This window comes from Peromyscus eremicus, chromosome 1 (assembly GCF_949786415.1).
Source record: "Peromyscus eremicus chromosome 1, PerEre_H2_v1, whole genome shotgun sequence".
Lineage (NCBI taxonomy): Eukaryota > Metazoa > Chordata > Mammalia > Rodentia > Cricetidae > Peromyscus > Peromyscus eremicus.
The window spans coordinates 162,323,271-162,337,021 of NC_081416.1; the positions used below are offsets into that span (position 1 = coordinate 162,323,271).

General features: G+C 45.4%; 1 protein-coding gene across 1 annotated transcript; it reads right to left on the bottom strand.

Moving 5' to 3' along the window:
- Positions 1-8,641: 8,641 nt before the first annotated feature.
- Positions 8,642-13,255, bottom strand: LOC131902412 (sialic acid-binding Ig-like lectin 12). Its single transcript, XM_059253407.1, has 4 exons — positions 12,794-13,255; positions 12,329-12,598; positions 9,220-9,313; positions 8,642-8,902 (listed from the first exon to the last, which is right to left on the bottom strand). The coding sequence occupies exons 1-4, from the start codon at positions 13,218-13,220 to the stop codon at positions 8,830-8,832; spliced, it is 864 nt and encodes a 287-aa protein (XP_059109390.1). The 5' UTR covers positions 13,221-13,255; the 3' UTR covers positions 8,642-8,829.
- Between the last annotated feature and the right edge of the window lie 496 nt (positions 13,256-13,751).

Here is a 13,751-nt window from a genome sequence, read left to right on the forward strand (position 1 = left end):
AGCACACACCTTTAATCCTATCACTTGGGAGGCAGAGATCTGTCTGGATTTCTGTGAGTTCAAGGCCACACTAGGAACAGAGCCAAGCATGGTGGCACACACCTTTAGTCCCAGCACTTAAGATCTCATGTCTTTGCTTGGGAAGGACATACGCCTTTAATCCCAGGAACTGATGGCAGGAAGTAGAAAGGTATATAAGGCATGAGGAGGAGGAACTAGAGGCTTTTGAGCAGTTCAGCTGAGATTCATTCCGGTGAGACTCAGGCTTCCAGTCTGAGGAAACAGGATCAGCTGAGGGGTTGGTTGGCTGTGACATGTTCTATTCCTCTGATCTCTCAGTTTTCACCCCAATATCTGGCTCCAGGTTTTTTATTAATAAGACCTTTTAAGATTCATGTTACACAGAAGCCTCCCCTGACATCACATGTCTTGTAGTTCTTTCAGGTTTATTTGTTTATGTTTATAGCCAGGATTTTCAGGGAGTCTTCCTTGATCAAACCTGATTTTCTTTAACCAAAAATGAATTCACAGCTTTTCATTCCCCGTGGAAATAAAAGAATAACCTCTCCCCAAAAGCAGCATACATTTTGACTTGAATTTTGAAGTCAAGGTATTTTAAAACATACAGGTTGGTTTAATCCAACAGCTTTAATCCAGTGTCTCTTAGCAGCCATTGCCCCTTTCTCAGCTGTCAGAAAATTCAAAGACAACACAATAACATACAGTATCCAAACTCTCTGTGTATTTTCCATCTTTATGTGGCCTTTTATTTTTATATCACTTTATTCCCCTTTTAAGAACTTTATTCCTTTAAAACTATATTTTTTAACCTAAGACTGTATGTACTCTTTCTCTTCTGTCTCCTAAGCCTTTGCACATTTTAAACACACTGCAACCCATTTAGAGATTTTTTTTTTCATCTGAACCTGTGTTTACTGCATATCTGTAGTCCTTCTCTGTCTGCATGAGCAAAATTTAAACTGCTGTGTAATTTAGATCATGGCGTGCTGGTAGCTGGCTCCTCCCCCTCGGTTCCCTGAGAGACTAGTCTCATGGTTGAGGTACATTTACAGCCAGCTCGGGGAGCCATGTTTACCACACCAACTCTGGGAAGTTTCTGGGTCTAGGCCATCACTGAGCAGCATGTAGCCCGCTGCTTATAAACACCATGTAAGTGGTTGGCAGCAGGGCCTCTCAAAAGAGCTGCCTGCCTGTTTTTGCCACTAGCACTGAGCCAGAAAGCTGTCTCTTCAAGGAGCCAGGCCTCTGCTCACCACCAGCCAACAGAGCCCACCAGAGAAAGGACAGTTACCAAGAAACTGAATTTGACTCTGTTTTTGTGTGTTTAGAATCCTTTCCCAAGCTCTCTCAGGTTTTATGTGATGTAGTTGCCCTACATTTGGCACCATATGTAGGTGGAGCTTTCTTGTTCCGACTACCTGCTCCCAAATAACCAGCAGCCATTTTCCAAATAACTGACTCAGAGACTTAATATAAATTACAATAAATTAAATTAATATAAATTCCCACATGGTGGGAAGAGAGAACCACCTCATGCAAGTTGTTCTCTGACTTCCACACTTTTTTTTTATTGTATTGTCTTCTATACCATCCCACAAAGCAGATGTGTTAAAGAATGTCACTGTAGAAATTCAGGAACCAAACACAAGCACACCCTCTGGGCAGTGACAGCTCATTATGATAGGTTCATTTTGGATTTTGTGTTTTCTTTCATTTAATTTTCACATATTATCATTTGTAGTTTCCTTGTTGCAGAATAGATTTTTTTTTTTAATGAACTGGAATGTCTGTGCACTGTTTAAGAGTCATTCATATCCTGTGGCTACAGACACATATTCTTAGATATTTTCTCCTGTGGGTCCTTTTAACCCTTTTGCAATCCCTTCCAGGACAGCAGGCTACTGGTGGCAACATTTGTGGATCACACGAGGAGCCCACTAGTGTGTCAGAGAGGAAGAGCAGGGAAAGATGGTGAAAGAGGCCGAGTCTGAAGTCTACAGAAATGACCCAGGGGGAGATGGACACACGGCAGCTCAGCAGGCTGTACCGCCCACGGGAACCCAAGCCCACTTCCTGTAACCTGAAATGTTACTTTTCTCTTAAATTAAAATTAAAAAAAGTCTTATCAGAATTGGATGTGACTAAGATGTACAATGGGACATCTGCACTATCCAGTTGGTCTAATCGTAGGTGTCCTTCTAAGGAGAAGCAGAGGGAAATGGATGCACAGTAAAGGTGAGGCCTCATGACCACAGAGGCAAAGATGGGAGTGGAGGAATAGGCTAGGATGACCGACGCCTTCACCAACTGGGAAAAAGAGGCTGACCCACTCTGTGGAGAGACAGCCATGTGATACACAGACAAGCATCCAGGGAGCCCGACTTCAGATTCCCACACCCCTGATCCGTGAGAGAGATGTCTGTGCTTCTGATGGCTGTTGTATGTGATCGTGTCAAGTGCCATCAGAGGCTCTTGGGGACAGATTTGTCCAGTAGTTCTCAGAAACCACAGAAGAAGAAGGAAGCAGAGCCTTCTTCCCCCAGCCACCTCTCTCCATGTTGCAATCAGACTCTTCGGTTCCCTTGTACTTCCTCATCCATCTCCTAAACTTCCTCTTTACAGCACCCCTCCTTCAAAACGGCTGCTGTCAGTGACCCAATACCACGTACTAAAGTGGCTCAACGTGGATGGAAACCTAAATGCAGGCCCCAAAAACGTGCTGATGGGATCACTGCCTCATGTGACACTGGTCTATAAAATAATACTTTTTGAGGTATCATAAAAATCACAGGAGCCGGGCGATGATGGCGCACGCCTTTAATACCAGCACTCGGGAGGCAGAGGCAGGAGGATCACTGTGAGTTCGAGGCCAGCCTGGGCTACAGAGTGAGTTTTAGGAAAGGCGCAAAGCTACACAGAGAAACCCTGTCTCAAAAAAAAAAAAAAAAATCACAGAAAGCAAAAAATAAATAGATAAACAGGGTTGCATTTTAAAAGCTAAATTTCTGTAGCCTTGATGACAAAGGTCCATAATCCCAGCAACTTCACCAACTCGGGGAGGGGAGCCAGCCTGGACTGTGGAGTAACCCCAAGGCCAACCTGGGCAATGCAGTGAGACTCTATTTCAAAATAAAAGTTACAGAGGCCTGAGAGTGTCAAAGGGTACTTACCTAGCATGTGTGAAGTCCAACATTCACATCACATCCTGGAGGCTGGAGAGGTGGCTCAGTGGTTAAAAGCACTTGCTGCTTCTCCAGAGACCCTGAGTCCTGTTCCCAGAGTCTATGTCAGGTAGCTCACAGCCACCTGTAGCTTCAACCCCAGGAGATCAGAGGCCTTCTTCTGGCCTGTGAGCATCAGCACTCATGTGGCATGCACACACACATACACACACACACACACACACACACACACACACTCTAAAATAAAATAAAATCTTAAAAGAAATAAATATCAGTCCTGATAAATATATACATTCAATAATACACATTATATGAAGTTATATGAACTTCTTTGTAATAAGAAGGATGACCAGGTAACCAATAGGAAACTAAGCATGCATTACAGAAGGAACAAAGTGACCTAAGCTGAAGGAAAGAGCATTATTAAAGGGCATCTATATTGATAGTACTTAGATGTACATGAACACAGGTAAGTAAAAAAAAAGGACCCACCTTACTATTCTTTTTTTTTTTTAAAGATGTATTTATTTATTATGCATACAGTGTTCTGCCGGCATTCATGCCTACAGGCCAGAAGAGGGCACCAGATCCCATTATAGATGGTTGTGAGCCACCACATGGTTGCTGGGAATTGAACTCAGGTCCTCCAGAAGAGCAGCTAGTGCTCTTAACCTCTGAGCCATCTCTCCAGCCCCACCTTACTATTCTAATCAACATGTCATGGCAGCTCCCCACTGTAGGACAACTTCTATCAAAAACAAAAGATAAGGAACTGTAGAGATGGCTCAGCAGTAGAGAGCACTAATTGCTCTTCCAGAGAATGCGGGTTCAATTCCCAGAAGCCATATGGCAGCTCTCGGCAACCATTTAACTCCAAATCCAGGGGATCTGATGCTTTCTTCTAACTTCCGTGGATACTGCCTGGACCTGGGCAAGACATCTATACACATAAAATAAAAACAAATTAATTTTTTAAAAAAGAAAAGATGAATGTTCCAAGGGTGTGGGGCAGAGAAAATCTTTTTACACTACTGTGGGAACATAAGTTAGTACAGACATTGTGCTAATCGGTATGAAGAATTAAAAACAATTAAAAAACAGAATGGCCTCAATGCAGAACTGTTCTTGAAGGTGCTGGCAGATAAAGGGAATGGAGTCAATGCCTCAAGGAGACACCTGCACCTCTGTCCATTACAGCCAAGAAGCAGAATCAAACTGAATGTCTATCAGTGGGGGATTGGAGGAGATAAATGGATGGAGAGAAGGGAGGAGAAAGAAGAGGGAGAGAAAAAGAAGAGTAGGAGGAGAGACGAGGAAGAGAGGAGAGGAAGGGAAAAGGAAGGAGGAGGAGGATTATTTATAATAATTTATCACTTATTTAATAATAGTAATAATTATTACTATTATTATAAGAAGAAGACTTAAAAAGCAGAAAATCCTACCATTTGCAAAAACAGATGAATTTGGAGGATGTTACACAAGACAGGTACAGAAAGATGGTTGCCACATTGTGACAATTTATGTGCAATCACATAATGTGTGCAGCTCACAGGAAGGACTATAGTCGACACACAGTGGCTGATGCCAAGGCTGAGGGCAAGGGTTGCCGTTTGGTGAAACTGTAAGTGGCCGCTCGAGAGCAGGACAAGGTGCTGGAAATCAGCCACACTGCGCGATGACCACACTTGACCTGCAGATTTCAAAATCGGTCGGTTTAAATTTCAAATTTTCTGATGACAAAACAAAAACACAACAAACAGGAGCAGAAGCAGTCTGTGCAAGAGCATGGCGTGTTTGTTCCCAGAGCAGAAGCAATCTGTGCAAGAGCACAGCGTGTTAGTTACTGGTGTCGAGGCGTTTGTGAATGAGGATGCAAGGTGAACCTTGTTACACAGTCACATCTCAGTAAACACGTACTTCAGAGCTCACGCTGTTCACTATAAATAAATACAACTTCTATTTGTCAATAACATAAGTAAGATGATGATAAAGGGAAGTGGTGAATATCTACAAAAATTACATTCTGCTGCTGGGAGGACCAGCCTTCAGCAGCTCAGGAACTGAAGGGCAGCCACAGAGTCTGAGGACTAATCACTCAGTTGACCTTTCTATCTGAGGGAGTAAAACCTAATTCTGTGGAGGCAGCAAAAAGGGGAAACACACACACACACATAGCTTGAGGCTCTCTCTATAATCTCTTTTCTTTATTTTTCAGAAACCCTTTTTATATTCCCCACACCAAGTCCATTACAAGAGGATTTTCCCCAAAACCAAAAGTTACAGAGTTACCACATAATCACCTTACAAGAAGAGAATTTTTCCTATAACCAAAAGTTACACAGTTACTACATAATCACCTTTAAAACATATTTTTCTGGAACAAGTCAATCCCTTTACATTTCTCAACCACATCTTTATGCACTTTCTGAGAAGCCCACACTCAGTTAAACATTTATCTTTTAGACTTCTCATAGATCACGTGCCTTTCAGCTTCATAACCATTTACATAGGCAGTAGTTTTTATAATTGCCAGAAAAACAGGTTACTTGTTTCACTTTCCATATTGTAGAGTCCTGTCCAGTTATCTTAACTAACCATCCAACTCATTGTTTTTTAGTTACATTAAGTCATTATTTAAAGCTTTGTTTTAGTTATGATGCACACCAAAACCCATGAATACATTTCCCAATATTAAGATTGAAAGTGCTTGAGCTAATCTAGCTTCTGGGACTTAATTGCTTTCCTTAATCATTAACCTAAGCCACAGTCTATATGGCTCCTCAACAGAAACTCATAGGTCCTAGCTGCGTGACACTTTCTTTTTCTTATTTTCTACCCTTCACAGCCCCTGCTTTATCAGGGGTAGGCACAACACTGTATTAATTTTCCACTAAACTAACCTCTATCATAATCCTTTACTACAATTGTTAAAAACTCTTAGTCAACAAAATTCTATCTAAATTAACACTATTATTGTATAAAATTATTATTTCAATTAAACAGTACAGCTTAAGAGGAAATCATCTCTATAATGCCCAGCAGAAGGGGATATTTCCATGAGATAATCACACTACATTGAAGGCAGTGGGGATCTCCCCACACCCATTCACACCATGCCGGATACCAGAGGAAAATGGCAGTGGCAATCATGTATACACAGCAGTAGCAAGAGACATTCTGGAGCCGAAGCCCTCAAGGCCTTGCCTATTGGATATTCACCCATCAGAGCCTTGCGTTCTGGTGAGTCAAACTCCTGGAGCTCAGTTGCCACCTGCTGCTCCTCTGACATGGCCACAGTAACATTCTACCCAAGGACACTAACTTTTAATGTTAAATTTTTGTTTATGTATGAGTAAATTTATTTATGTCTTGCCTGCCCATATGTCTGTGTCCCACTTGTGTGCCTGGTTCCTGAGGAGTCCAAAAAAGGAAATGCAGCAACTGTTACAGAAGGTTGTGCCCCAACATGTGGGGGATGGGAACCAAACCCAGGTTCTCTGCAAGAGCAGTGAGTGATTTTAAACTTGATCCATCTCTCTTTAACCTCTAAATTTTAGTTTTTACATTTACTTTAATAAGCTGAAAATATTTTGTGAAAATATCCAAGGGCAATTCAAATAAATTATTACAATTCAAATAAATTATCACAACAGCAAACACCTGCTGTTGCTAAGGTCCTTGGGCACAGCTCTGTTTCCCATTTGCTGTCTGTTCCCACCCTTGTGGGTGTCACCTTTCCCAACAAGGCATTGACATGCTAAATCTGACCCTGTCCTCCCTCCACAAGCTTGATACAACCTTCCTGACATCACCGTGTGCATGGAAGACACCTCTCAGAATTGACACCTTCCCTCAAAACCAACCACTGAGGGAGCAGGACCCCTCATTCCTGGTGTTCAGGAAGCATCCTAACACAGCTCCAGCTCTTTTCTGCCCTTCACTGTCAAAAGCCATTAGATCTCTGTTGGTCTGAGCTCCCACCTGTGGCAGCACACATCCCCATGTCACTGCACCTCCTCCAGGAGGCAGAGTGGCTCTTCCCCTCCAGTATAGCTTTGGTCTAATGTTCCCTGAGGTTTGTATGTTAAAGACTGGTACCCAGCTGGCAGTGATATGGGTGTGATGGATTGTGTAGGGAGTGGAGTACAGGGAAGAGTGAGGTCACTGGACATGTGCACCTGAAATGGATCTTGGGACCCTGGCTGGTTCCTCTCTGTCTCTTTTGCCTCTCCTAGCTTTCATGGGGTAAACAGGCCTCTACCAAACGTTCCTTACACAGTGTGCTGTGTCACCACAGCCCCATGGCAAGGGCACATGACCATGAAACCTATGAAATCATGAGTCCAGAGAAACCTTTCTTCCTTCTGAATTGTTTTCCTCAGACATTGGGTGACAGTGACAAGCACACCCTTCTTTCAGCTGTTCCCGGACGTATTAGCAGACAAGCCTTGGGATTCTATTAACATGAAAATCCAGTCACAGCTCTGCTTCTCTCAAAGACTCTTGTTTCTCACCATGCCCTGTAGGTTGGCATCTTCCAGTGCCCTCCTTCTGCCCCCCCCCCTCTGCTCTAAATCTCAGTCTTTGTCTGTGAGCACCACACTGTAGGCCAGCTTCTGCCTCTAAGCGCACTGTTCTCCAGTCCATCTCCTTGAGGCATCTTCCTCCAACAGACTCAAAGAGGCTGCCTGCTCTCACTTGAGAGCTTTCCAAGTGTCACTCAAGTGTCACCAACTCCTCTCCTGCATCAATTGTCTTCACACTCACATCTCCAGTTGACATGTCCTCATTCATTGCATATTTTTATTCCTGTTCTCATCTTTACATCAGTCAATCTTTGGTAACAGAAATGGAAGCAGTTCTGTGTCCTGAGGTATACCTAGCACCCATGAAAATGGTCCATATGTAGTAATATTGTCACTTCTGCATGTGATCAGAGGTGCATGACAAGCACATGCCTACCCAGAGTAATATACAGCTAGAGGCTGAAGTGCTCAGGTAAGGGACAGGAGGAGAGGTTGGGGAAGGGCTTTGAGGTGTGGAGACTCACAAATATACAAATTTCAATATAGGGGACTGTGAAGGCCGAGTAAGCAATTCATAATGCAATGAACAGAGAACATTGGGAGAAGAGTCCAGCAGCACATACCATGCAAGGCCCTCACTGCAGGCTATGACGTCTGCCCATCTCCACCTATGTGACGGTTCAGGATTGTTCAGGCAGTGGAGGAAGTGAGTGATGGTTGCATCTGGAAGATCATTCTGAAGGCCAGTGTCAAGAACACAAAGATAGTGGGTGGAGGGAATTCTGTGGCTAGGAACATTTGAGGACCAGAGATGATCAGAATTCAGATAGAGAATGGGGTAAGGGTAAGGATGGTCCAGGATGAGGAGAGAGAGAGAGAGAGAGAGAGAGAGAGAGAGATCAGGCATAAAGGGTGGAGAGAGCTCATGGTAGAGATAAGACCCAGAGCACCATGGTACTTGGCAGGGACAAGGGTTTAGAATAGGGTTGGGCAGCTGACCTGTGGCCATGCTGAGCCAGGCAGGTCATTCTACGGTCTTTACAAAGAGGGTCCAAAAGGAAGTGAGACAGATGCAGGGCTCTGCTTCACTCACCTGAGAACTAACTGGTGGCTGTGTCTGAACAGTCCCTGTGCACTGTTGCCCTCGCTGTCCTCTTCCTACGTGACCTCACTCTGAGTGAAGAGACCAGGGACTTCTCAGAGGACACTCTGGCAGCCACCTCCCCAGTGTCCTAGTCAAAGGCTGGATGGGGAACTGAAGAAGAGACATGCACTATCCCCAAGATATCCTTGCTGAAACCAACTTCTTCCTACATGAGTGACAGCTGGGGTCAGCATCTGACCTATGGGGAGTTCTCACTGCCTACAATCCCTTTACCTGTCCCCACACCCCAGACCCTTTCTTAGTACCCTAGTACTAGGACTCTGGTATTTAGCATCAGGCAGCTGCCTTCCCCATATATTTTACCTCTCTCAGGGGCAGCACTCACCTGAGAATAATGAGGCACAGCCCAAGAAGCAGGACTTTAACAGCTGCCTCTACCACAGCCACCAGAACCACCTCGGCCATCAGTCCTGATTTCCCTGCAGAAATGTGGTCAGTGTTAGCATCATGGGCTAACCACTGCCCAAAGACCTTTCTCTCTCAGTAGGATCCGGTCCTCTAAATGCCCCCTCATCTCTGAACGTAAGACCATATGATCCCAGGAGTACCCCACCCTACATCCTGACTATCCAGAGCTCTGAACCAAGTATGTGGATATGCATTGATGTGAGGCAGAAAAGGGCCCACACTCTTCCCTTGCTGTTCAGTGACCAGGAACCCTGGATCTTTGACACTCATGCTTTAAGAACAGGCTCAGAGACATGTGCTGAGATCCAAGAACATTCTGTGCAGAGCAGGTGAATTCTCCTTCATATCTGAGGTGCATTCGAGGTAGCTCTAACAACCCAGGAGTTGAGGACTGTATGGGACTCAGAATGAGGTTCTCATGAGCCCAGCTCAGCCTGGCAGGAGGGTTACTGTCAACAGTACAAACCATATGAAGGGATTCTCCTTCCAGTAAAGTCAGTGTTGAGCCATTTCTCAGGGCTGTAGTTGCTGGAGAGGAAGAGTCGTGGAGTCATTAGCAACAAAGAACTCAAGAGAGAGGAGATCACAGAAGGAGATGAGTAAAGATTCAGTGTGGATTTAGCCACACAGGTACAGATGAAGGCAACTCTTCCGATGAGTCCCACCCCTACTCTGTGTGTGTGTGTGTGTGCGCGCGCACGCGCGTGAATTTTTTACTGTTTGTATAAGTTGTGGAAGGGGCCTTGTGACTCTCTTAACTTTTTCGGTTTCCCAGATCTTATATATTCTAGTGGCTCCGTGAGTCATGAGCATCTAAATGTTCTGGTTTGGAAGAAATATCAGCTCATAGGCAGTGTACATCTTGTGGTCCAGGAGTGCTTGCTGGAGGAAGGATATCTGTCTACCTCTTCCCAAAGTCATGAGTAAGGGTCGAGTTTGAAACCAGAGCATGGTGAAGGTAGAAGAGCATTCCAGAAGGGACAGGGAACGCAAAGCTGCACCGGGGCAGAGCACATCAGAACCACACAGGAAGGACCCTCAGGTTGGATGGAGAAAAAGACAAGGTCAGGGTGGCAGACACTTCCGGTCCGTCTTCAGGAGGTCAAAGGTGAAGTGTGTGTGTTTTAAGAAACTCACATGTGAAAATTATAGCATGCGTATGAGTAGGTCAATGTGACTATAGAAAATTCCTTCTGCTTTTTACAAACTACTGAACTCCAAGAAAGGGCAATTAGGATAGACAATTATAAATGTACATTTATAACTAATTTCACAAGGAATTGGTAATTTCTCTACCTTGGAAAGACTGTTCAAGATAAAACAACAAAAAGTGAATGACTCTGGAAATCCACATAAAGAATATTCCTAGCAGTTCCAGGGATGAAAGAATGGTGACTGAGATGGGTATGGTGGTGCAGACAGACCCGGATCCTGTCACTCAGAGAATCACAGACAATGCCAGCCTGGGCTACATACCTGGACCTGGTCTCAAAAAATTTTTATTTGGACTATGTCATTAAGGTATGAAAAACACAAATTATCAAATAATATGGAGGCTCTGGGAACATGGCAGAAGAAGAGGAGGAAAGAATGAAGGATGGAGAGGAATGCTGTGAATCAATGTCTCCTGGGCATATCATGGTTGTTTAATCCATGACCTGTGGCTACCTGAAAAAGACCTGCACTAGACTGGGCCCATCAACCTCCCAGTTATGGATGGGGTAGGAGTTCAGAAGGTCTACTATCCCTGAGAAGTTAATGTTGCTGACAGGGAGTAGGGAAGGAGTGGGGAAGAAATCACAGTCCTCAGTAGTTCAGTCACTGGTAAGTTGCCCTTGCTCAAATAAACAACTCCACCCCATGCTCATGGTGGTAACCCTAATTAAATGTAGTGGGCCACAAACAAAAGACATGAAAGCAGGAGGGGGCTTGATAAAATTGTGAAAGAGCAAATATATTTTTAAAAAACACATAGATATTTCCATTGTCACTCTCTACTGGTAAAGTTTAAAAGGTCACACCCTACACATGGGAGTTGAGGCTCTAGAAAACACATGTTCTCATCCCACAGTGCTGGAAATATAATGATGGAAAATATCCTATCACTTCTCTCAAAATTTGAGTTTATTCCACTTATCAACTCACATTTGTGAACATAGATTTACTGTGTATTTTTTGATATAATGAAATTAGTACCATGGCTGCCTATTAATACAGAAAGCCCTTGGAGGCAGAGTTCATCCATATATGATGGACCAAAGTCTTGGAGAACAAAGACCATCTGAGCTCTTAACATTTAGTTCTCTCTCAGACTTTCATGTTCAATTCATCCTGTGTAGACACTGATTATACCTTGAGAGGGGACAGAGATACTGGGGACAGACCACCATGTGTTCTGAATATTTACCCATGTGGAAGTGTCTCCTCAGTCACTCAAATCAAAGCTGTAGGGTAAGAAAGAGCTGAAGCTATATGCTGATTCAAAAGATGGATGAGACAGACCAATTATGTCTGTTTGGCTACGTTAATGCTGCCCTGTGCTGTTGTGATCAAGGTGAATGTACAGCTCTCCTAGGAAGTAAGGGTTATTTGGGGATAGATGCTCAAGTGAACAATAAAGATTCAATGGGGAGAAGACAGTCTCTCGTAAGGGGTTGATGTACCTAGAGTGAATCTAGTATGGAGAAAGACAGGATTTGCCCTTTGATGAACAGGCCCTGCATCCCCCATCCAGAATGTCTTCTCTTACCTGGACCAACTCCTTTGTAGACAGTTATGGTTAGATTCTTTGGAGCGTCTGAGAAAGGATGACACAGTAGACCCATTAGTGGAAAGGCTAGGTGAACACCCTTCTTCTGGCCCCAGTAGATGCCTAGGTGAGGATGATGGGGTTCCATCTGTTTCCATCAGTTCCTGATCTGCCCACATCCATATTCAATGACTCAGTGTACAGACCTTAATCTCATCCCCCACTGTCCCCTTGGACTTCTATCCATTAAAGACACAGTGACCCAGCCCAGCCTCACATGACACATTGAGATGGATGGTCGTCCTTGTGGTCACACCAGTTCCAGGCAGGGTCACCTGACAAGTGAGGTTGGTGCCATGGTCCCAGGGCTGGGGGATGATGGTCAGCACTGAGGAACCAATGGCATTGGTGCTCAAGAGTGACACAGAGGTTCCAGTCCAGGAGAAGGTGGGGGGCTCACAGGCCCAAGGCGCAGAGCAGGTCAGGTTGCTGGGACGTCCAGCCTCCAGGGTCTCCGGGATAAGGATGTGGGGGGTGTTAGTGAGGGCTGGTGAGGAGAGGAGAGAAATGGAGGATCAGGAGGGGTGAGGTGCAGCTTCAGGGGAAGCCCTGGCTCTGATCCAGCTCCTCCCCTGAGCCCTGATGCTCAGACCCAGCTGCTCCCAGGATGGAGTCCTATGCCAGGCCTGCCCTGTGGCACCCATGGCTTTCCCTGGTGGCTTCTCTGCAAGCCATGTCTGACCTGTCACATGCAGAGTCATCTTGTTCAAAATATAATTATACTTCGCTTTTCCTCTTTCTAGGCGAAAGAAGTATGAGCCTGTGTCTTCCTTCCTGGTCTTTCTGATGTCCAGGGAGCAGTCGTTCTTCTGTGGGTCTCCCAGCAGGAAGAATCGGCCCTGGGTCTCCTTCAGTACTGGCCTCTGTGGGTTACTTGTGGCCACTGGGAAATCACTCCCTGTTTTGGCTCCACTATGGAACCAGTAGCCATGAATCGGGTCTGAGTCAGTCCATTTCCCCTCGGGGTAGGTGAACCTACAAGGTACAAGGATACACAGGCCCTCTTGCACCCCCACCTCCCTTTCCACACTCAGGGTGTAACCCTCCAGGACCTCAGGCCCACCCTCTACCCCTTTCATTCCCCAGAGCAGCAGCAGCAACAGCAGCATGTCGAGCTGAAGCTGCAGGGCCACCAGAAGTCTGACTCTCTGGGCTCTTCTCTGAGGAACTAAGAGGTGCAAGGCCTGGAGGAAGCCCTACCGGAAGTAGGGGGAGGCCAGGACAGTGGCTGCCTTGGGAGGAGCTTGGACCTTGAAGATCAGCCACCCAGATCTCCTCCTGAGGCCAAAGAAGGCAACTGCCTCCCCCTAATTCACCCGTGTGGGGTCTGATCCCATCTTCTCCCTCTCTGCACTGACCTTGGCCTTTGAGTGACATGTCCTGCCCAGTGAAAATGGGTTTGCTCCATCCAGAGCCCCCAGAGCCTCCCCTGAGGCTGATGATATTGGTGGAGTTGGGGACGGATGTAGCACATAGGGGAGAAGAGGAACTGGCAGATGCAGGCTGGGGGTACCCAGGCTCTCCTCCCTCCTTCGCAGTTTGTCATGGGCACACCCTCTCTGAACACACCTGGGCTGTGTTCCCAAAGCGCCACATCCAGTGGGAGATGGATCTCAGGCCCCTGGAGCGTCTCACGGCCA

Bases quoted from the DNA above. Each gene is read 5' to 3' on its own strand.
- LOC131902412 (XM_059253407.1), bottom strand. From the start codon at position 13,220: ATGCTGCTGTTGCTGCTGCTGCTCTGGGGAATGAAAGGGGTAGAGGGT. The intron at 9,314-12,328 runs GTGAGGCTGGGC...ACATTTCTGCAG, and splicing joins CATCCATCTCAATGTGTCAT to GGAAATCAGGACTGATGGCC. The intron at 8,903-9,219 runs GTGAGTGCTGCC...CTCTTCACTCAG, and splicing joins CTGTGCCTCATTATTCTCAG to AGTGAGGTCACGTAGGAAGA.